The 23,866-nt window shown below is 42.8% G+C and overlaps 1 protein-coding gene across 1 annotated transcript in view; it reads left to right on the forward strand.

Moving 5' to 3' along the window:
- Nucleotides 1-23,866, forward strand: part of LOC311058033 (attractin-like protein 1) — a 337,913-nt gene that overhangs the window by 70,308 nt on the left and 243,739 nt on the right. The window contains exons 6-10 of the mRNA XM_084075308.1: nucleotides 2,882-3,056; nucleotides 3,376-3,463; nucleotides 11,097-11,343; nucleotides 16,539-16,722; nucleotides 22,992-23,146. Coding sequence (XP_083931434.1) covers nucleotides 2,882-3,056; nucleotides 3,376-3,463; nucleotides 11,097-11,343; nucleotides 16,539-16,722; nucleotides 22,992-23,146 — 849 coding nt within the window. The remainder of the gene's footprint in view (nucleotides 1-2,881; nucleotides 3,057-3,375; nucleotides 3,464-11,096; nucleotides 11,344-16,538; nucleotides 16,723-22,991; nucleotides 23,147-23,866) is intronic.

Here is a 23,866-nt window from a genome sequence, read left to right on the forward strand (position 1 = left end):
ACTACCTTTAAACACATTTGAAAAACCACTGCTATTTGTGCACAGTTTTAAATGATTTGAAATATCTGCTGCTATTTGTCCCAAAGATGTCATACCAAGTGAATGCAAAACATTGAAATATTGCTGCCATGTTCTTTCTTATGGTTTTGTAAGATACAGTTCTCTAAGTTGCAATGTTACACATCTCTTTATTCCCTTTTAATTGTACATACATTATTTGTTTTGATCGTATTGTTCCACTCTTCCTTTGGCAATGTAAAAAGTATGTTTTCTCATGCCAATAAAGCCCCTCTGAATTAAATGTAATTGAATTGAAGAGATGTGTTGACAATTAATTGTTGAAGATCGGAGGCCAATCAGGCCATGCAATTTGAAACATTTTCAAAAAGGCCTGTTGGCAGTATATCAAGGCACGCAGGAGGAGGATTTCAGATGTTGTATGTCCTCCAAGTTTTCATGATCGATCAAATTAAATTGTGTCATTGTATAGATTTAGATTTAAGTGGACACACATATCCACACCCGATGTGGAGGCGCCAACTGCTTGTCTAATTTTTTGTATTTTGTTGATGAATAAGGAGGCAAATTCATTGCAGTCTCTGGTGGGACAATCATTGAGTGACACTCCCATTGGGAGTGGGATTGTCTCACACCTGTGAACCAGATGGAGTGTTTGTATGTAAGAGCACAAAGTGATCAGTATTGTAAGACACTATTGAAGAAGGTCCAGACGGACCGAAACGTTTGTCATTAAATAAAAAAAGTGAGTTGCCACAGCAAGATACAGTGTGCGGGACTTCTTGTTTGATTCAGATTATCTACTATCCAACGCACCTGAAATAAGTAACAGTCGATGTGCGATTATTCTCTCTACAGTCTCTGGTGGATAAAAGTTCAGAGGCTACTGACACAGGAAGGTTTGTTAGCTTATGAGATGCATGCAGCACACACATTGAGACACACTCAAATTCACAATGTAAAAGAAAAAAGAACAAGAAAATGTGTGAGACCACAGTCATAACAGAATGAACAGATTTTCACTGTAAGAACACACCAAATGAATCAGTGAAGACGTAATACCACACATGTGTGTGACATTTATACTAAATTATTTCAGAGTGTTGATTCCAGGGACTGGGATCTCACAACTTGCGTGATCAAACGTGACTTCAGGGTGCCATGTCATTGTTCCGACGGCTCATTGTTCCGACGTATACTAACCCTATACCTAACCCTAACCCTAACCTTAACCGCACGCGGAAGCCACGTAGTCGGAGTAATGGAATGTCGGACTTATGGGCAGTCCCCGACTTCAGAGCAATACAATGTTCTCTATAGAAGTCAAAGATGTCTATTGCTTGTAATGAGAAAAAAACAGTGCATTTTACTCACCCAAACGTTATGTCCATAATCAGTCACTTGTCTACTTTCACCGTGCTGAAACCTGCTGCATCTGCTATATGCACAACTAAACTTTTACACGTTTAAATATGCATACTGTATCTCCATAGCAACGCCTTGCTCACTTCCACTCTCTTTTTCTTTCACAGAAGAAACTAGGCGTTTTCTCTTTAAAACCAGGATACGGTAGTAACTAATTTAGTTCTGACTACTTTTAAGCCCACTAAATGACCTCCCTCCAATTATAATATAATTTATAAGTTTTAACGATGCATGAACGGGTAGACGGTAGTTTATGAAAATGTTGTGTGATGGAAATGCAAGGCTTCCATTTAAGAACAGTCCCAAAATGTTTTCTGGTATCCTGATATCCTTTGATGGTCTAATGGTTAAGACCCCCACCTCTCCATTTACAAATGCCCCAAGTTGGTCTAGGGCTGAATCCCACCAATGTCTTTTTTTTTACCATGTCTCCCTGCCACTGTATGTATGGGGAGAAGACCACCCACTCTGCGAAATGACAAATGATGGATATGTGGTGTCCTCGTCAGCATAATGTGACTTGCCAAAACCAGTAGATGGCAGTGTGGTGCCTTGCTGGGCCATCAGGCCATCATAACCGCCAACAGATATCTCTAGTCTATTGCCTCATTAATCAAATCAAAACTTACATTGTATGTTGAGTTTCATAACCAACCATTTCATAACCATGTGTGTGTGTGTGTGTGTGTGTGTGTGTGTGTGTGTGTGTGTGTGTGTGTGTGTGTGTGTGTGTGTGTGTGTGTGTGTGTGTGTGTGTGTGTGTGTGTGTGTGTGTGTGTGTGTGTATAATTAAAGGTAGGGTAAGTGATATTTTTGGGTTAAAAATAAATGCCTTTTGTTAAGGTTAAAGCTCTATATTCTGATAGTAATCATTGCTATAGAGTGTTTGTTCAGTAACAGGAGTCTCCCCATCTCTCCAGCAGCTCTTTAATAAACAGATTATTTTTTTTTTAAGTTGCAACATTTCAGCCAATCCGGAGAGAGTAGTACCATATATCAGCTTAATTTTCCATGTTCCAGTTCCAATTTTCTCTGCTCATTTCTTTGTATCATCACTTCCATTTTCACTTGTTTGATCTGCATCCTGTCTGAGTTCTCTACCTGATTGGATAAAATTGGTATCCTGCCCTGAAACAGCATTTTCTGTTTGAGAGCTGGAGAGACACAAAGACTCCTGTTACTGAACGAACACTATAGCAATGAGTATCAGAATATAGAGATATTTAACACTTATTTTAACCAAAGAAAATCACTTACCCTACCTTTAACACGTATGTGTCATTTTGGAGATTTTACTATACAGCTTTACACAGTAAAGCCATGTGTCGAGTCGAGTGTACAAAAAATTGGACCCTCACGTTTCCATTTGTACTCTCTCTGAGTGAAATTAATATTATGCATGTACTGTGTTCTCTCTCTCTCCCTCTCTGTCCTCTAGGCCCAGATTGTTCTCTCTCGGTTCCTTCCACGGAGGCGTTCTGGATGCTGCCTAGCGTCAAACCGTCAGCCCAGTCTCTGGGCCGGGCGTCCCACAGAGCCCTGGTGCACTCTGGCCTGATGTGGGTGGTGGGCGGCTATTCCTTCAACTACTCCAACTACCACATGCTCCTCAAGTAATGATACTTTATATTCATATAGCGCCTTTCTTGGACCCAAGGTCACTTTACAAAAGAACATAAAGTAAAAGGCCTGCAGTAAATAATACCGAGAATATAAATATTATTATTATTATATTATATATACAAATAGGAATCATAAAAAAAGTAAGAGGGTGATGTGTACCCTACTAAGAGTCTCTCACATTGAACTTGAACCTTTTGTAGCTTTATTTTAATCCTTATATCCTGTGACCATATGCGTCTTGCCTATCTTTTTTCTTTCGGTTTCGACTACACACTCTCTCTCTCTCTCGCTTTGTCTTGTTTCTTCAAGCTACAACCTGGAAACCACCACCTGGGACGTGGTGCCTGTCACCAACGGTCCTCTGTACAGATATGGACACTCTCTCGCACTCTACCAGGTAACACTGCGTTCTACACACTCTGTCCTTCATCTCCGTCACACACTGTACTGCCCTTACGGGTCCATTTGCCTACATTTGTACACTCTTGAGTTACAAAAGGCCAAAAGGGTTGGCTGATTATCCTTGAACTTTTAAGCTTAAAGGTGCTTACATTTTTACTGAAGTCTTGAACATTGTGTTGGTTTGAATGGAATTGGTTTATTTGTGACTATTATAATAATTCTGACATACCCTCACAAACCGTATCCTAATATTATAACGAAATACCTAAAAAGATATGTTGTACGCAAACAAGATGAGGTCCGATAGCAGTGTGGCTCCCATGATGTGGATCTCTGACATCATATTGATGATGATGTCAGTCATTCCCAAATATGGAGAGACGGAAGGACACATGTTCTGCATCTATTTCTCTGCGCTTTGCATGAAAAATAGATCTATGCAGAAGATTGAGATGACTGGAGACGCTGCTGGAGGGCTCATCCGAGGATGACCTAGACAGAGTTGCATGACTAGATTTGTAGTGAGGCATAGTGAGACACACACACACACACACACACACACACACACACACACACACACACACACACACACACACACACACACACAAAAATGGCTGTGCTGCGCTTGAAATGTGCTTAAATTAGATTTTTGAGGTACCGTATAAACTGTAGTAGAATATGCAATGTTGCTTATGGCAAGAATTCTCTGCAAAAAGACTCCCTATCACATTCTGCCAAGTAATATAGATATATGTGCGGTCAACTTCACTAGTAGTGGGTTTATGGTATACATTACACACTTGCGCATATATGCACTCATCCAGCATGTGCACCCTTACGTACATAGACTCACAGCCAGACAGACACACACACACACACACACACACACACACACACACACACACACACACACACACACACACACACACACACACACACGCACACACCCCTTTGTGGCTAAGAGGGTCTGGGATGAAGACATGGAAGAATGATTGATGTTCTCACCTCTGACCGCATTCAGATCTGTGTGTGTGTGCGGGTGTGTGTGCGGGTGCGTGTGCGTGTCCGTGTGCGTCAGTTTGTTCTTTGTAGGCCCCCAATTTTCTTAGGGATGACAATAAGTCGACCTGGCTACAAAACAGTGTAATTGAAATGAAGTAGTTTCACCTACATCTGAACTTGTGTGTGTGTGTGTGTGTGTGTGTGTGTGTGTGTGTGTGTGTGTGTGTGTGTGTGTGTGTGTGTGTGTGTGTGTGTGTGTGTGTGTGTGTGTGTGTGTGTGTGTGTGTGTGTGTGTGTGTGTCTGCACTTGTAGAATCAAATGTACTGTATGAATTAGAGAGCTAACCCAGCTGTTATATCTGTGCACTCACTGGTACTGGCTTTAGTTGCACATTTTGAAATGAAGTGATTTGGTGGCAGTAACAAACCCTTTTAGTACCCATTTGGAATGCATCATTTGTTTTCACAAAGTGGGACAAATGGACTCTACTGGACATCACTGGTGGCTGTACTTGCGCTGTCCTTTAAAACCATCTTCAGTGTTGTGTTGTCTATCTGTGCGCAGCACTTAAGTGGTGCTTTAAGACGGCGAGGTCGCAAAAGGTTAAGGACTACTGATTTTGTAGTGCCTCACATTGGAGCACTGGAAGTTTAAACTGCCTCAAAAACATGTCTGACAGACGATATTTGAGCCACTTAATGCAGTTGCTTGTCCAACTTTTTAAACAACACCATAAATTCTCTTAGGATTCCATTTGCCTACACGAGAGTAGTACTGACACAAAAAAGAAGTGCCTTCTAAGATGTTCTATAGAGAATGATTGTCGTGTCACAAGGGCTTACATTTCGTCAAATAACAAAGTCAGACTATTCAGTGCAAAGGTAGTCTACATGTGCAGTACATTCTAATAACCTGTTTTCCATGGCTTGGTAATTAGTAACCAGGTTTCTCCCCAGACAGACCTGAAAGAAATCTGACTGCGGTGTTTAGATGTAGTAATTCAATGGAGCTGAAATCTTGCTATGGTTATGCTTACTGTGATGTAAACACCTTGCACAGGGTAAAGTGTTTACATGACCATTTAGAATTATTACTGTACATGTAAACACACTCAGCGAAGGCGGAGTGGGGGTGGGGGCTGGGGGGGGTAAATACAAAGTTGTGTAATGAAGGCATCATCTGTGCTGTAGAGGAGAGCGTGACGGATGAACTGAAGCCTGTGGATTTGTGCTCAGGTTAGCTTACAGTGCTGACATCGAAACAGCTCTGTTACAGTAAATGTCATTAAAATGGAGCCCTCACATGATACCTCTTACACTAGCCCACACACACACACACACACACACACACACACACACACACACACACACACACACACACACACACACACACACACACACACACACACACACACACACACACACACACACACACACACACACACACACATTTGGTATGGCTTCCTTTTAGGCTAGAATGTGTGTGTTATTTTTACCCAAGCAGAGAGCAGAGCCATGGAGACCATCTGGGTGGGAGGCCTCAGCCATGAGCAGACTGTTTGACCCCTCACCTTTGACTCCCGAGCTTGACCCTGGTATACTGGCTGGCTCCTCACTAATGTTGTTATCACTGCACTGCTGGCAGGAAAAATGGCAGCCTGTTGCTGGCAAGAGAGGCTGGATTCTGGCAAGGGGAATGTAGTAATCTGAAGACTCAAGTGTGTCAATTAAGCATTAAGGAAGTTGACTCCGGGGTGACCCGATAGCTGAGTCATTAAGGCGCATACCACAAGGGCAGTGGTGGACCAAAGTACTCAACCCCAGTACTTGAGTCAAAGTATAGATACGTCTGCTGGTCAACTACAAGTGAAAGTTGCTCTGACAAATTTGTACTTGAGTTAAAGTACTGGAGTACTTGATTTTAACAATACTTATTATTTAATAAAATATTATCATTTTAATAATGTGGTGTTGAAATGCTGAAATTTCCCCCAAAATGCAATGAAATCTGAAAATAATAAACAAATAGTGAAAAATTGTCACATTCACGTGTGTAGCCTGGCTAGCACGTGTGAGCTTGTAGATCTAATATTTTCATATATTTTTAAAAAGGGGCGGTTAAGTGGTTCATGTTCCGGTTCCCTTCTAGAAACGTAGTGGAGTCAAAAGTACAGTTTTTGTCTTTGAAATGTATTGGAGTGAAAGTCATAATTATAAAAAATATATAAATGCTCAAGTAAAGTACAGATATAAAAAGATAATGTACGTACAGTACTCAAATGTAATTTGTTACTGTCCACCACTGAACATGGGATCTAATGCCTGACGAGTGAGTCCCTGGTTTGATTCCCGGCCAGCTGGACCATTTGCTGCATGTTACTCCCCTAGTCTCTTTTTCCTCTGTCCATTGTGACTATCAAATAAAAGCAACGAGTAGACAGAGGAAACGAGTAGACAGATGGAAAATCCAGTGGACTGTATGCCTTTCATAATCGAGCGTACTGTACTTTAAGCATACTCAAAGTGTAACCACTCCATTGTATCAATATTTCCCATGGACATGTCACAACGGACACAAAACAAATGACTGTGTGGACCTTGTATGCAGGCATCCGCTCAGGGTCCGTTATGAGTTTGTGTGAACCCTGTGGACCCCATGTCCATGTACTTTATTTGCTGACTATGAATTGGGCTTTATACTATCTATATACAACCACAAAAAACATCTTGTGAGGTTAGATGGGACCGCATTGAGTTGAGATTTAATCGGCACTGACAACAGTTTGAGTCTGTTCAGGGTTTGTTAGTGTCTTTTTGGGAGAGAAGAGATATTATTTGTAGGCATACTATTATGTTTTTTATGATTGTGTTCGCGGTGGTGAACCCAATCAGACTAAAACAAAAATTAAAGCCACTGCGCTTCGCCATTATTGAGACACGAACTGTGGGTTTCGACAGAACGTTTTCTGAAGTCAGCTTGATCAAACTGTATAACCACTTAAAGGACGACTTCACCCATTTTCAACCTATCTTCATATACAGTAATAGGTCCTCACTAATGCTCATGATAAAACTGTACCATTTCTTTCTACTCTGTCTGTGTCTCAGAGGAGAGCTGTAGACAGTTCAGAAACCTGTCTACCAGTGACATCATCGATGGGGAATCCAAGCTAATAGAAACTGCAGGCTTTGTATTCCTGGAAAGTTGCAATGCAATAATAGAAGCCATTGTTCTCGCGTTAATAAAAATCTAAATAAAATGTTTTAAATCTTGTTGAAAAAAAAATCCTGCCTAATGCTGATGTCACTGGTAGACGGGCTTCTGAACTGTCCACAGCCCTCCTATGAGACACAGACCAAGTAGAAAAAAATTGTACCATTTTATCATTAGCATTAGTGAGGGCCTATTATATGAAGATAGGTTGAAAATGGGTGAAGTCGTCCTTTAAGCCCTATATACCTCGTTGTATGACGAATAGCGGAAATAGCTGATTTACAAGCTCACATTGTTTTTTGTGATGCAACAGGTTGTGAGCTTGCACAGTCGATTTTTTGGGGGAAAATTGAGATTTTTTTTTGCCTTGAAAGACATGCAATAGGGTCGCCAAGGTGAAAGTGGTTATGGAACTGTGACAAGTGACAAGTCGAGCTGACCTTCTACACTTGTCAGTCTTTGCAGCCCCTAAGAGTAGGCAGCAAAACATTTCCACCGCTGTAACAGAACAGGAACATTGTGTTATTTAAGGTATTAGATTCTGACTTCATGGTCAGAGAATTCTATGAAAAAACAAAAAAAGAAATTTACAAAACCTCTAAACGGAAATGATTGAAGTTACCTTGATGACATCATGAGAGGCTGCCTGTTACACGGTAAAATCCTCAGTGTTAATTCATCCATTTGTACACTGTTAAATGAACACTCAGTATTTTAGTGTAGGGAGGTCTGAGCATCATTGTAGCTGTCACTGCAACAGAGACACACATCTGCCTCGTCATTAGCAAGATCATAATTACAAAATAGTAACAAGCTGTTGTTTACAAAGTGTGATTCCCTGATGGTTTGTGTACGAGGCCATGAACAAGATAAGGAGCGTAGAGTCATAGCAGCCAATGGAACAGTGTTATTATGATGTGGAAGGCCCATCTGCCACAGCAGTTCTGTTCCCCGATAACTCATCTTCACACCTTTTGACAGTTTGTCTGTTGGTCTAAGTACTTGCAGCAGCTGCATGAAGTCATTGTATGTAGAGTAATTGTGAGGGAAATAAGGTGTGTGTGTGCGTGTGTGTGTGCGTGCGTGCGTGCGTGCGGGAGGTGTTCATTCTCGAGGTTGGCTGTACTTTTGATTACAGCTTAGAGGAAGCCTTCCTAACCAAAGTGCTAAAATATCATCAGCTAGAGCAGACCATCTCTCAGCTAGGCTACAGATGTAAACTTTTGGTTTTTATCTTTGGTAGCCTAGGCCCTAGGGCATGTATACAAGTTGGTTTTGAGGGGCCTTCAAATGGCCGGCCTCTCCAAAAGGAGGGCTAAACAAGGAAGCCGCTCAATTTGGAGGAGGCCTTGTTTCCTTTACCCAAGATTGTTGTCCGCTGTGTTTGACAAGTATGCCAATATTTTTTTTTGTATGTAACAATGCTCTGCCTTACATGCACTTTGTAACTAGCTGTTTTCCCTTTATGTGAAAACATAAGCGAGTGTGTGTGTGTGTGTGTGTGTGTGTGTGTGTGTGTGTGTGTGTGTGTGCGTGTGCGTGCATGCACGCGCTTGCGAAGCAACAATGGGTCTTTGCTACAGTCAATTATTAAATCAACATTTACTCTCATTCCGGTAGTAATGGCTCCTGATAATAGCCATGAAGTAATTTGAAGCCATTTGAAAGTACTGTACTGTAGGTGATGAACGTACAGTCGATTACACGTGTGTGTGTATGTGTGCGTTTGCGCACGCATTGAGACAGCTGGTAGCAGCTTGCTGTGTCTCATCCGGAGGAGATATATGTGGCTGAGTTCTCCATTATGTCCACGTACTGGCAGGCACTATGCACTTTGTCTCATATAGCTCCTCTGGAATGACTGTGTACCGTATGTCTGCTCCCTCTCCTCTCCTCTCCTTTCCTCTCCTCTCCTCTCCACCCTGTGGTTAGGATGCGTTATTACCATATAAATGAGCGCTGGCTATGAAGAGTTTAACCTCTGGTAGGGCTGGATGGGGATGAAAGCAGTCTAGATGGAACAGTGCTTTCAAATAGTTTTTTCCTGGGTCAAACATCAAGTGCAGTCACTACATACACACAACGCGTTGTGTGCCTGTAAATTGCTAGTTTTGGTGCGTGACACCGGCCCGCAACTAAGTATAAATTCAGCTTTATATACTGTACATTTGAATTTCTTATTCATCTCTCTCTCTCTCTCTATCACTAAGTATTGGTTGTGGTGCAGCTGTGGTGCTCCCCTGCTGTTTGTACGTGGGCAGAAAGCATATCATTATCATTCGTTGACATCAAACCTTTATGTAAGAAAAACACTCTACTTTGCATGTTTACATGTTATCTTGCAGTAAAAATAAACATGTGTGTCTGTGCATGTAGTTTATATGTAATAATAATACATGCAATTTATATAGCGCTTTTCTAAATACTCAAAATTGTGTGTGTGTGTGTGCGTATGCGTGTGTGTGGGTGGCAGTGTGTGCTTTGTGTGCATGCGGCTGTGTGTGTGTGTGTGTGTGTGTGTGTGTGTGTGTGTGTGTGTGTGTGTGTGTGTGTGTGTGTGTGTGTGTGTGTGTGTGTGTGTATGTAATGTACAGTAGGTACTTTATGTAAGTACAGTACGTACAGTATGTATGTATGTGTGATATGTTCTTAAGTAAAGAAATTACAAGACCACTTCCACATTTGACTTCAAATGGTTATTGACAGTTCTTTCGTATGAGAGACCAGATAGCTCAGTCAGATAGCTCCTTCCCCTCTCCCACACTGTGTTTACCTCCCAATGTATTCAGGTTGATGTAGAACCATACAGTAGATATACAGTATATAGAGGGAATAGATGGATCATAAGCACCCTACTTCTGTGTTCACAGTCACCTTCTTTGCTGGAGGCCGCATTGACACATACTGCTATGGAAACCATAACCATCCCATCTTCATATTGAATCAATGCGACACTGAGGCCCCACTGTATCGATTACCTCTTCTTTCATGGTTGAAACTGAAGCATTTTCAAACAAACAATTTCTGTGTAGAATATTATGAAGAAAAAACTCGCCTACGGAGACGGACAGGTGCGTCAGAGTAATGAACTTGAATGGCAGAAGTAAGAATGAAGGGGGAGGGGGAGTCCCCCAGACCCCCACACAGTCTTCACTTACAAAAAAAGAAAGTTTAATGTTAGAGATAGAACATTTCGGTCCCCCTCCTTCTTCCCTATTTATTCTACTGTGTAAAATACTAGTAATGTTAAACTGCACGCACGCACGCACGCACGCACGCACGCACGCACGCACGCACGCACGCACGCACGCACTCACTCACTCACTCACTCACTCACTCACTCACTCACTCACTCACTCACTCACTCACTCACTCACTCACTCACTCCTCTGACCGCCCCTCTTGTTTCCAGGATGACATGTACATGTTCGGGGGCAAACTGGAGGCAGGAGTTGCCAATGTGACCGATGAACTGTGGGTCTTCAATATCCCCCAACGCACCTGGTCAAAGCAGTCCCCATCCCCGCCTCCGCCCTACGCCCTGGAGGGTCACTCCGCCCATATGGTGGAGCTGGCCAACGGTGAGCCGGCCATGCTGGTGTTCTTTGGCTACTCACCCGTCTACAGCTACAGCAGCAAAGTCCACGAGTACTACATCAGTAAGTAGACCAGAACATGTTCCTGTGGCAGTACTGGATTTCATTTATTGTTAAGTCGGATATCTGTCCCTGGATATTACGTTGCCTGTGCCAAACAAATCTCTCTCTCTCTCTCTCTCTCTCTCTGTCTCTCTCTTTATTTTCATTGATGCAGTTCAAATGGAGCTGTAGTACCCTTGAATCAGAATCAAAAACTTCAGGCTGCATACTTCTTGCGGAAACAAAGCTTGGCGAGGTCATAAGAACAAATTGATGTAACTGCGGAGAAAACGAAGAAAGGCATCTCTTGCTGAAGTTCTTTTTGGCACTTCTTGCATCTCCAACATTTAATAACTAGCCAAATATCACAGCAGATGACACCAATGTGAACATTGTGTGTTTGGTTTACAAAGTCAAAGTCACATTCTAGCATGTGTGCAAGCCATTTCCACAGCAGTTGAGCTCGGGAGCGCTCGTTTTGGTGAATTCATCGTCCTGTATACTGTATGTGCAATGATTGGCAGGTGGGAAAGTGAGCCGATAGGCGAGCGAGTACCTGCACCGAGCGCATCTCAGTGGGAGATGAGCTCAACTTTGGTGGAACTCGCTTACACACAAGCACTAATCCAGTGGGTCTAATGTAGCCGCAAAAGTGGAGCCGCATCGAGTATAGGCTAAAACTAAATTGTTGCTCAGTTTCGGTAAGTCGGGGAAAAAATTATTACGTCTTTTCAGGTACAGTACGTGGTTGAAGAGGTGAAGTGAGAGAATGTTCTGTTGTGGAACAAAGGAAGGCTTGAATTGATTGATTGTTTTTTTAGGTAGACTAGACATGTGAGCTTGATAGCCCTACACTCCGTCTATATACAGTAGAACACAGACTGACACGTTTTGGGAAATATAGAATATACTATATATAGCAAAACATTTAAGCGATAAATGTTATACACCTAATGATGGGCTATTTGAGTAGATGTCCCTATGCAGCATAGTAATACATTGATGCTTGTTAGACACAGACAAACATAAGCTTGAATGTGATACAGATCCCAATTTACTGCAAGCTATGAGCCAACGACAGCAGCACTTTCATTGCAAAAGTGCATTTTCATCAAGCTGAAGGTTTGAGTCTTTGAAACATAGCATGTCTTTTTAAAAAGAGCTGTTATTCTTGTGATAACAGGTAGTCTAGCCTCCGGGTTTTAAACTAAAACAAATTGCCTCCTGAAACTTTAAACAAGAGAGACACTATCAACACTTCCAGCTTGGAGACAATGAATTGGGAGAGTGACTTTGCAGAGTGAAGGCATGAAGGGTGATTTTCCTGGGACTTAATTATATTTTTTGACCAAGAAAATGGTATAGCACTACTGTGAAATGAGGCTGGGTCTAGAAGCTCAAACAACATTTCTCTAAGTCCACATTGAGCCTGGCTATTCTATTCACTGGAGCGTGTCTGTGTAACATGGCATGCAATGTTCCTGGGCTTTTAATTTTGAAATAGAGAGATGTTGAAAAATTGTATGTCAGACTGTCCAAGGTAGTAGGAAAAGGGTGAATATGGAATTTAGTACAGATTTCCTTGGCGTAGTTGGGACTGTGGTCTTGTGTACCATACAGTAAGCTACACACACATTGACTGAAAGTGATCCATTACATTATACAAAGCACCACCAACATCAAATCCACACTATGACACTGTCAGGTTTTTTTTTTAAGCAGGACCAAACACAGGAAGAAAGTAGGCAGAATTCAGGGGGTAAACAAAGTTTTACTTTTAAAAACAGGCAGGGGTACGGGCGGGAAACACAGGTATAATCTCAGGCACAGGTACAGGCAGGATAAACATATAATATAATATCATTCACTACTTATAGAATAACAGGGAACGGCACGTTTATTCAGAGTAACATAAATAGTTGATCAGACACAGACCAGTGTTGAATTTGACAACACATTTTGATTTAGTTTTAGTCATAGTCTTTTGAATAAAATTGAATTTAGTTTTAGTCATATTTTAGTCATCTGAAATGTTTTAGTTTTAGTTGACTACATATCAGAAGATTTTAGTCAACTGAACTACAGTTGATTTATACTTAGGTGTGTGCCGAAAATAGCCGATCTACAAGCTCACAACGCGTCGCACTTGCAGAACCAGGTAGCTACACAACTTGCAGCTTCACGTTGCTCTCTGGCAGTAAGGCCTGCAGCCTGTACTGTAGCATCTTTCCTCTAGTATGTGATCCATGTATTGATGTCTTAATCAGGCACCTCCCCCTCCCCCTTCCCTCTTTCTTCTACTATGTAGAATATTAGCAATGTTAAACTGTACACAGGCACGCACGAACGCACATACACGGGCACACGAGCAGGCGCGCAGGCTAAAACATTATCTCCTCCTGTTGCCCTGGCCGAGATGCTGTTACCAGTGCAATGTTTGACTCAATGAAACACCACTATGTGATGGTGATATTATTGATTGTCATAAAACATTTATTGTGTCTTTATCTTGCTCTCGGGGAAGTTTTTGCTGCTGTGATGCTGATGAAAAAAGTGGTGTACTACCGTATGTAAACCAGTAGATGTCACTGCAGCCCAGCGTTGGTAGAGCAGTCAGTGGCGCTGGATCCATGAGAGTGTCCAGACACACACACACACACACACACACACACACACACACACACACACACACACACACACACACACACACACACACACACACACACACACACACACACACACACACACACACACACACACACACACACACACACACACACACACACACACACACACACACACACACACACACACAGAGAGAGAGAGTGGTCATTAAGAAGAGGTGGCACCTAGGCCAGAGTGTCTGGGCAAAGACAATGATTAATGAATCCACTGAGTTCTCTCACTCTTCCACCTCCCTTTCTCATCTCTCTCTCTCTCTCTCTAATCCCTCTCTAGCACTCCTGTTTTCGCTCTCTAGCAGACCCTCTCTCTCTTTCTCACTCTCGCTCTCTCTCACACACACACACACACACACACACACACACACACACACACACACACACACACACACACACACACACACACACACACACACACACACACACACACACACACACACACACACACACACACACACACACACTGTCATTCCTCCTAATTTCCATCTCTTTTATTCCATCATTTTTCCCCTTTAACCCCCTGTCTCTCTCTGTCCCTGATCTGCACTCACCCCCTCCACCCTCTCTCTCTCTCTCTCTCTCTCTCTCTCTCTCTTGTCCTTATCCGTACATCAATTACTTCCTCACAATGCCCGCCACCCCTTCACCCCTCTCTTCCTCAGTTCTCCTCTTCCTCCTCTCTGCCTCTCTGCCTCTCTTCCCTCCCCTCTCTTGTCTCTCTCTCTCTCTCTCTCTACAGCATCTCTATGCTGTCTCATCCCCCTCTCTCTCTCTCTGTAGTGAATGCTGTCTCATCCCCCTCTCTCTCTCTCTGTAGTGAAGAGAGAGGGGGATGACATTGTCATGGTATCATTCTATGGGTATAGCATCATTATAGGCAGTAGGTGGTGGTACGGGATGAGAGCAGGGATACTGTACTGTGTATGTGTGAGTGGTTAAATGAATGGCGGCTAGATGAAGGAGAGTGTAAAGTTGGAAGTATAAAAGGGACTTAATGGCCGCTCCGCTCGGCGACTTTCCTAGCAATTAGCCTACAGAGACAACTCCCGCTCGCCACATAAGGGCCGACCTTTTTACTCTCTTGTCGTTTCACTTATAGTATCTGTTCCTGCTTTCTCTCTCTTTCTCTCTCTCCCTCTCTCTCTCTCTCTCTTTTTCTCTTGATCTTGCAAGTTTTCTTGAAAGTTTTTTCCAACTACTGCCTCCTTTGCTTACTCTCCCTCTCTCTCTCTCTCTCTCTCTCAATCTCTCTCTCTCTCTCTCTCTCTCTCTCTCTCTCTCTCTCTCTCTCTCCCATGTCTTTGTATCTCTCTCTTTCTTTTTTCCTCCTCCGCTTTCTGTCTCGTTCTTACCACAGCTGTCCTTCGGATGCCCCCACCCGCACTCCTCTCTTTCTGTTCTGTTTTTGTACAGTTCCTTGCATGTTCTCTCTCCCCCTCTCTCTCTCTCTCTCTCTCTCTCTCTCTCTCTCTCTCACTCTCTCTCTCTCTCCTTCCAGCATGTGTTTCTTCCATGCAGTAATGGGTCCAGGCAGGATGATTTAACTAGGGTTGTGTTTGTAGTTAATTTTTGTCGTTATCATAATCAATCTGTATGCAGCAGACAAAATTCTCACTTCCTCTGGCAACTCTCACTCTCTCTGCCCCCCCCCCCCCCCCCATCCCCCCCCCCCCCCCTCTCTCTCTCTCTCTCTTGTCACCGCTGGTAATGAAAGCACTTTGCTTCCCTGGCATGAATGTGAAAAGACAATATTGCCAGAGTATCACAAACTTTTTAAACTGTCAAGTCGGATCTCTGTCCCTGGATATTACGTTGCCTGTGCCCCCCCCCCTATCTCTCTCTCTCTCTCTCTCTCTCTCTCTCTCTCTCTCTCTCTCTCTCTCTCTCTCTCTCTCTCTCTCTCTCTCTCTCCTCCTCTCTGTCCCTCTCCGTCAATTCAATTCTGTTCAAGGACGCGTTATTGGGATGACTCTCCAAAAATAGATTAACAATATTGCCAGAGCTTTTCACATTACATTACAATATACAACAATCATATCCAGATAATGGAGAGAAATTACCCCAGTGGAAAAAAATATAAATAATAAAATAAAAATGCCCGCAAACAACAATGCAGGGAAATTATCGGCCCCTTAATTGCGTTATAGTTCAAACTAATAACTAAACCGTCTGTGCATCTGTCTTCCTCACTTTCTCTCCATTTTTCTGTCTCTTTGTCTTTCAATTACGCTGTGCTTTGTTTCCATGACAAAAAGATACATTTGTTCTGCAGACACACACTCTAAATTCTAATAGATAAATACCACGTCTACAGCCTAATTTATACGTTGCACAGAATGCATTTCTTTGTTTGAGCATCATGTCGCACAATGAAATATAACTGAGGCGTGCGTGTGCGTGTGCGTGTGCGTGTGCGTGTGCGTGTGCGTGTGTGTGTGCGTGTGTGTGTGTGTGTGTGTGTGTGTGTGTGTGTGTGTGTGTGTGTGTGTGTGTGTGTGTGTGTGTGTGTGCGTGCGTGCGTGCGCATCCCATCAGGGTCCAATTCCTGGCAGGTGGTGTCCACAGGCGGAGCGGTGGTCCAGGGAGGGTACGGTCACGGCAGCGTGTACGACCAGGCCAGCGGCTTCGTGTTTCTCCACGGCGGTTACAAGGCCCTGAACAGCAACAAATACGGCTTGGTCGACCATCTGTACAGATACCACGTTCACACACGCACATGGTGAGCACATACTTACTTACATACTGTACATCAGTAATTCTCAAACTTTTTTATGCCAAGGACCCCCAAAATGATATGTTTTTTCGGCTGGGGACCCCCTGTCTCAATTTTTCAAAAATAGCAGATCTTCAAGCTCATGAGCTCGTATATCTGCTATTTTTGAATAGCTAAAGTATACAATAAGGTTAAAGTGGTTAAAATGATTGTGACGCCATATGAACTAGTTTTGCTGGGGACCCCCATATACCCCCCCAAGGACCCCTGGGGGTCCAATGCTGTACATACAGTACATGCTGTGTGTGCACAGTAAAATCCTCAGTGTTCATTTAACTACAGAGAGGCTACAATTATAACCAAATGGACCAGCAAGGGTTCATTTGGTTGCATTTGTAGCCTCTCCGACTTACACATGGATGAATAGAGTAAACCGAAGTCCTGATGTCACTCGCTCATCCCCTGGGTCACGGAAGTAATTTCTCTATGGAGAATAACATTGGGTCATCTTAGAATCGTCTCATATAAGAATTGTGGTCCAAAACTAAAAAAGATTGTCCCGGCGCTATTGTCAGGGAGGTGGCTCTGTATCGTTTACGATAGTCAGTCACTCATATTTGATACAGTCTGTTTCTGGTGAAAACATTTTCAATTTCGGTGGCGGTAACGTTAGCGTTTTCTCGCCGTCAGTTGATGCTTTATATCCATATGAGTCAAACCTCATTTGATCATTTGTTTAATTTTGTAACACAGATCTTATATGACGCGATATTAAACACGTATATGGGAATTCTGAATGGGGGGGGGGGGGGCGTGACCCAGGTAGGATGCGTAAATTACATCAGACTTTGGCTCTCTATTAACTCAGAGGATATTTTACCGTCTGTTCTGCATGTGTGTGATAAAAGCGAAGTTGTGTGACTAGAAGGTAGGTGTGTGTGCGTGTGTATGCGCATGCGCGTGTGCGTGTGCGCACGTGCGTGTGTGTAAGCATCTGTGTTGTCATGTTTAATTGCATGTGTGCACAGCATGTGCACACGCTCCTCTCTGGCTGCAGTTTGTTTGAATGTGGGAAGTCTTGGCAGTAGAGCAAACTGTTTTCGACACTTCTCACAACCCCTCTATTACCAGCATGTCAGCTCTCTCACGCGCGAGCACACACACACACACACACACACACACACACACACACACACACACACACACACACACACACACACACACACACACACACACACACACACACACACACACACACACACACACACTGTGGTTCATCGACTGTATTTTCACATACACAGAGAGGGAGAGAGAGAGAGAGAGAATTTATTTTCTTGAAAGTGTACTTGCTGGTATTAGACCTCTTGAACATAAAGGCAAAGCTTCTTACCCTTATTGGACTCTCCGAATACATTTAATTAACACACAGAAAGAGTTAAATCAACACTCAGGATTGTACAGCCCCACAGTGTGGGATACAGTCTAGTCTGAGCTGATACAGAGGCAACTGGTGAAGTGAAAGTGTTGCTTTCATGCAAAAGTGACAACCTATAAAGTGTAAGGCTGCCCACTGCATGGGCATTCTATTTAGTTATCTGTTACTGTATCCGTTCAACCACTTTCAACCTGACGTCCCTATTTTGGGCATGTTATTATTTGTCCCGTGCAAGACCAATTGGAGAGCTCCACCTACACATACATCTGGTGACATTTAAATGTACACATTTAAAGTCATTGGATTGCAGATTTGCAGAACCAATGCAAAATCTTTTTGGCGGTCCTTATTGGGACAGTATCAGGATTGGTTTTCAAATCAGTAGACTTACAGTAGGTTTGTTAGCAGCCAATTTCTCTAGATTGAATTTAGATGTCACCAGACATATTGGTAGGCAGATCTGGTATCAGATAATACCTCTGGCTAGGAGAGACAAACATTTAAAACAATTTAAAAATGTTCAGAAATTTCTCCTGTAGCTTGCCATACGACAATTGACAGTAGGGCGGTGTAAGGGGTTAAGTAATGCTGATTAGCTCATCACTGACTGCGGGCATTTAAATTGTGAACTTTCCTACAAACATTATATGCACTGACTTATCTACTGCACTGCATGAATAGGATCTAATTGGGAAGGTGGTGATATTTCAACTGCTACTATTTCAAAAGAAGAGACTAGATAACATCACCCACCTTTACACCACCTTTCAACCCACTGCAACCCCTGGCTCGGGGAACTGAGGCTCAGCATTTTATCAGATCCACAGCACCGTTGTAACTTTAATGTGATATCAATGACATTTCACTTTTGCCTGCGCCGATGTGCATTCCTTGTGTGTGTGAGCCCAGTGATTCTGGTGGTTGTATGCAGTAAACAATGGTATTGATCACTGCCTATTGTTAACACCATTCTTTAATAGGCTTCACCCAGAAAACAAAACCAAAACCAGTACATTATTATTTCTAAGCAATTGAAAAAGGACAGTGATCGAGAGCGGAGGTGAAGAGGATAATCTAGAGGCATTTTACATTCATCCTATGCTTTGGGGGTGTTTCCCCTCCAATTTTAATACTTAGACGCCGCGATCGATCTGCAAATTCGCCGCACTGCACAAAGTGGTTGTATTTAGACTCTGAATTGGTCATGGGTGTGTTTTGGGCATAAAATAAATCAAATCAGAATGTAGTCTTCCATTCCCTTTAAGAATGGGAGTTTTGTTACGCAGTCTGAACAGTGTGGTGCACCTTCGTCATAGCGCATTGTTATTTAAAGGTGCAATAAGTGATTTTCATTTAGTTAAATTAAGTGCTAAATAGCTCTATAAGTGTTTGTTCAGTAACAGGGGTTTCCTCATCTCTCCAGCTCTTTAGTAAATAGAACTTTTATTTTCTGGTCGGGATACCAATTTTATCCAATCAGGAGAGAGAACCCATACAGGATATAGGAACACAAATACAGGAAAGTGAATTTGGAAGTGATGGCACAAAGAAATGAGCGGACAAAATTGAGACTGGAACACTGTCAAATTGAAGCTGATAAATGGGTAAAGCATTACTTGACTGTAGCTACGGAGACAGATAAAGAATGCCAGGAGGCTACGGATTAAGGCCATTCTTACATGACCTGAGGTAGGCTATTTATACATAATCAGCAATAAAGTGTAGGCAGGCACCTTACTGAAATAAATGCATCTCTTTTTCTCTCCCTGTCTCTCCCTCCCTCTCTCTCTCTCCTCACCACTTTGGAGATGCATTGCAAGTGCAACTTTTTGTTTAAATTATTATTAATAGGATTAATGATGAATTAATTCTTGAAAAAGTTGTTTATCTCCCGTTTGGGAAAATTACAACTGCGTCTGTTGGAAAACAGCTACAGTATGATAATCACTTAACACCGCCCTGCACAGGGTGGAAGATACGGCCCTTAAGGTCATTACACACCGGCGATTATGCGAATATACAAAAATTTCGGACTCGTTCCGAATAATTAAAAGACGCTTTTTCGCTTCGCTTTTTCGCTCCATGGAAGCTTGCATTGACTTTATAAGGTTTAAAAAAAACGTATTATTCGCATGAAAAAAATCGCCCCCGGTGTGTAAGGAGCTTAATACTTTCTTTTCACTCACTGACTCTTTGGGAAGAGTAGCTTCTACAATAGTAACTGGCAGTGGTGGAAAAAGTACTAAAATGTTTTAGTAAAAGTATCAATCCTGCAATTTAGAAATGGCCGAAATGTATATGGTTTTGTAATAATAATCAAAATCTACAAAGGAACTAGTAACTTAAGTTTTCAAATAATTGTAGTGCAGTAAAAGTACAATATTTGCCTCTGAGACGTAGTGGAGTAGAAGTAAAAGTACTGAAAATTGTACTGTACAGTGTACAAGTACAGTACTTGAGTACATGTACTAGTTACTTTACACCACTGGTAACTGGTCACTCTCTGGTCACTCTCTTTTACTTGGATGCTTTGTGCAGTATACCATGCACAGTATATAACACACAGCGTGCGCACACACATGAGCGCACGCATACACACACACACACGCACACGCACACGCACACGCACACGCACACGCACACGCACACACATACAACTCAATTTGACTGTGCTGTCACTCTCTCTTTTCCAGAATGGAACGTGCTGTGAGGATCAGGTGTCTGGTATGGCATGTTGATATGCCATCTCAGACGTTCCATTGAACCCCTTAAACATTCTAAAGAGCTCACAGGCATTTGAACATTCCACCCTTAAACCTTCCGGAGAACTCCTAGGCGTTTCTTGCTATTCTGTCGAATCATCTGTGTGATATTAACAACACATAAATAAACAAGTTTCAGTTTTCACAAGTTCAGTTTTGCATCCAGTCTAGCATTTATTCCCCTACAATAAATGACATGCATGTAGTGGAAAGCAGTGGTGGACAGCAACAAAGTGCATTTACTTGAGTACTGTACTTAAGTACATTATTTTTTTTAATCTGTATTTTACAGGAGTATTTGTATTTTTGAATACTTTCAACTCCAGTACATTTCAAAGACAAGAATATTGTACTTATGACTCCAGTACATTTCACTACATTTCTAGGAATGGAAAAAAGTACATTAGGAATTAACCAGCCCTAAATATAGTGAAAATAGCAGAACTACAAGATTACTTGTCATGAACTTGTAGAGCTGCTATTTTCACTACTTGTTTATCTCTTGAAATACTGCTTTGATATTAAAAAGACCATTTGTGATTTGTACTTTTGAACAATTAAAGTATTTTCTAAAGTACACTCAAGTACACATTTTACCAAGCAACTCCCACTTAGTAATTGAGTAACATTTGACCAGGAGTATAGATACTTTGACTCAAGTATTGGGGTTAAGTACTTTGTCCACAACTGCCTAACATCCAAGCTCATATTTATTCTCGTAAATAAAATGACATGCAGGTATTATAAAGCAGTGGTTCTCAAACTTTTTCATGTCAAGGACCCCCAAATTGACACTTATTAGCCCGCGGACCCCCATTTGAAAAATATATGCCAGGGACCCCCATAAGAGAAGATTTTTTACAGCTCTAGCAGTGATTCTCAACCATTTTAATTGGTTGGTAAGGACCCCCAGTTTGACATGCATTAGGCTACGGACCCCCATTTAATGGCATTTCTATCTCTGGGACCCCGATTTATATTGTAAAAGCAATGTTACTGTAACTCTGAGAGTGTACAAATGGAACCAAATGGACCCGTTAGGGTCCATTTGGTTCCATTTGTACTCTCTCAGAGTTACAGACCCGTATGGGTCCATTTGGTTCACTATCCATCATTTAACTGCGGACCCCCTGGAACTCCCTCAAGGACCCTGGGGGTCCCCGGACCTCTGGTAATGGAGACAGTCATGTTGAAGAAACAGCAGGAGTGCTTCAGTGCAAAGTCAAAGTGGCTGACGGTGCTGATGGTTGGAAATGGAGACGTGTGGGTGGCTAGCACAGTTGGTCTGCAATATGTGACCTCTGACCCACACACATGCAGACTGAGACCCCCTACACTGTGTGTGTGTGTGTGTGTGTGTGTGTGTGTGTGTGTGTGTGTGTGTGTGTGTGTGTGTGTGTGTGTGTGTGTGTGTGTGTGTGTGTGTGTGTGTGTGTGTGTGTGTGTGTGTGCGCGTGCGCGCGCATGGCATCCATGAAGGACCAGTTGGCATGAAGGTTAGTCACGGCAGGCGAGGTCAAATACCCAGACTGTCACCATCAATAAAGTGGCACCACAGACACACAGGTGCACACACACACACACACACACACACACACACACACACACACACACACACACACACACACACACACACACATAACTGACAGATTAACACTTTCCTAATATTTCACTCTCTTGAATTACTTGGTTGTCTATATATCCCTGTGTGTGCATATCCCGCTGCTTGCTTGCGTGTGCGTGTGCGTGTGTGTGTGTGTGTGTGTGTGTGTGTGTGTGTGTGTGTGTGTGTGGCGCATCCAGGCTGATCCTCAGAGACAGTGGGTCGTTCAGGTATCTCCACTTGGCTGTGTTGTTAACATGTGTGTGTGTGTGTGCAGGCTGATCCTCAGAGACAGTGGGTCGTCCAGGTATCTCCACTTGGCTGTGTTGTTAACGTGTGTGTGTGCAGGCTGATCTTCAGAGACAGTGGGTCGTCCAGGTATCTCTACTTGGCTGTGTTGTTAACGTGTGTGTGTGTGTGTATGTGTGTGTGTGTGTGTGTGTGTGTTTGTGTGTGTTTGTGCGTGTGCATGCAGGCTAATCCTCACAGACAGTGGGTCGTCCAGGTATCTCCACTCCTCTGTGTTGTTCAGTGGAACTCTGCTGGTGTTCGGAGGAAACACTCACAACGACACGTCGCTAAGCAACGGAGCCAAGTGTTTCTCGGCCGACTTCTTGGCTTATGACATTGGTAAGGACACTCAAACTGACAGCATAAACATACACACAAGTTGGTCGTCACGTCACGCGCTCGCGCATACACGCACACATGAGTGTGTGTGTGTCTTTTTATCGATCTATTTATCTATCTACATGTCTGTATATCTATTTACATACTGTACACTGTATATATATTCGCTAAAAAGGGTGTTAAGGCCGCTCCAGGTCCCTTCTTCGTCCCAAAAATCATTTGCTTCCAAGTTCTGCTTCCAGGAGGCCTTAAGTAGTGTTTCCCGAAGCCAGTTAAGTAGCATGTAACGCTGTGCTCTTGAGAACCAACTGCTACTAACGAAAGTACTACCTAGGCTCACAAGGCTTAGAAGCGTTTGCTATAAGTACTATCTAAGGCCCCTAAGTAGTAGCCTATGTAGCGTAAGTAACCTTATGAGATTGCAGTGAAATCAAATGGGGGGACAATGTTCTTCCCAATATGATATGCCGTCCCCAATCAACTGGTCTGTTGGCCACACACGCACACACACACACACACACACACACACACACACACACACACACACACACACACACACACACACACGTCACCAAATGTCTTTGTGGAGGCTTTCTCTTGGGAACATTTGTATCGGGACACTACATTTCCTGGTCATTTAAGGCCCACTAGACTACCCGGTCTGTGTGGCAGGACGCACGTACACATGCGCATCATTCTGTTTTCCCTAATGCTGAGTTG

Source organism: Gymnoscopelus microlampas (genome assembly GCF_963454915.1).
Source record: "Gymnoscopelus microlampas genome assembly, chromosome: 13".
Lineage (NCBI taxonomy): Eukaryota > Metazoa > Chordata > Actinopteri > Myctophiformes > Myctophidae > Gymnoscopelus > Gymnoscopelus microlampas.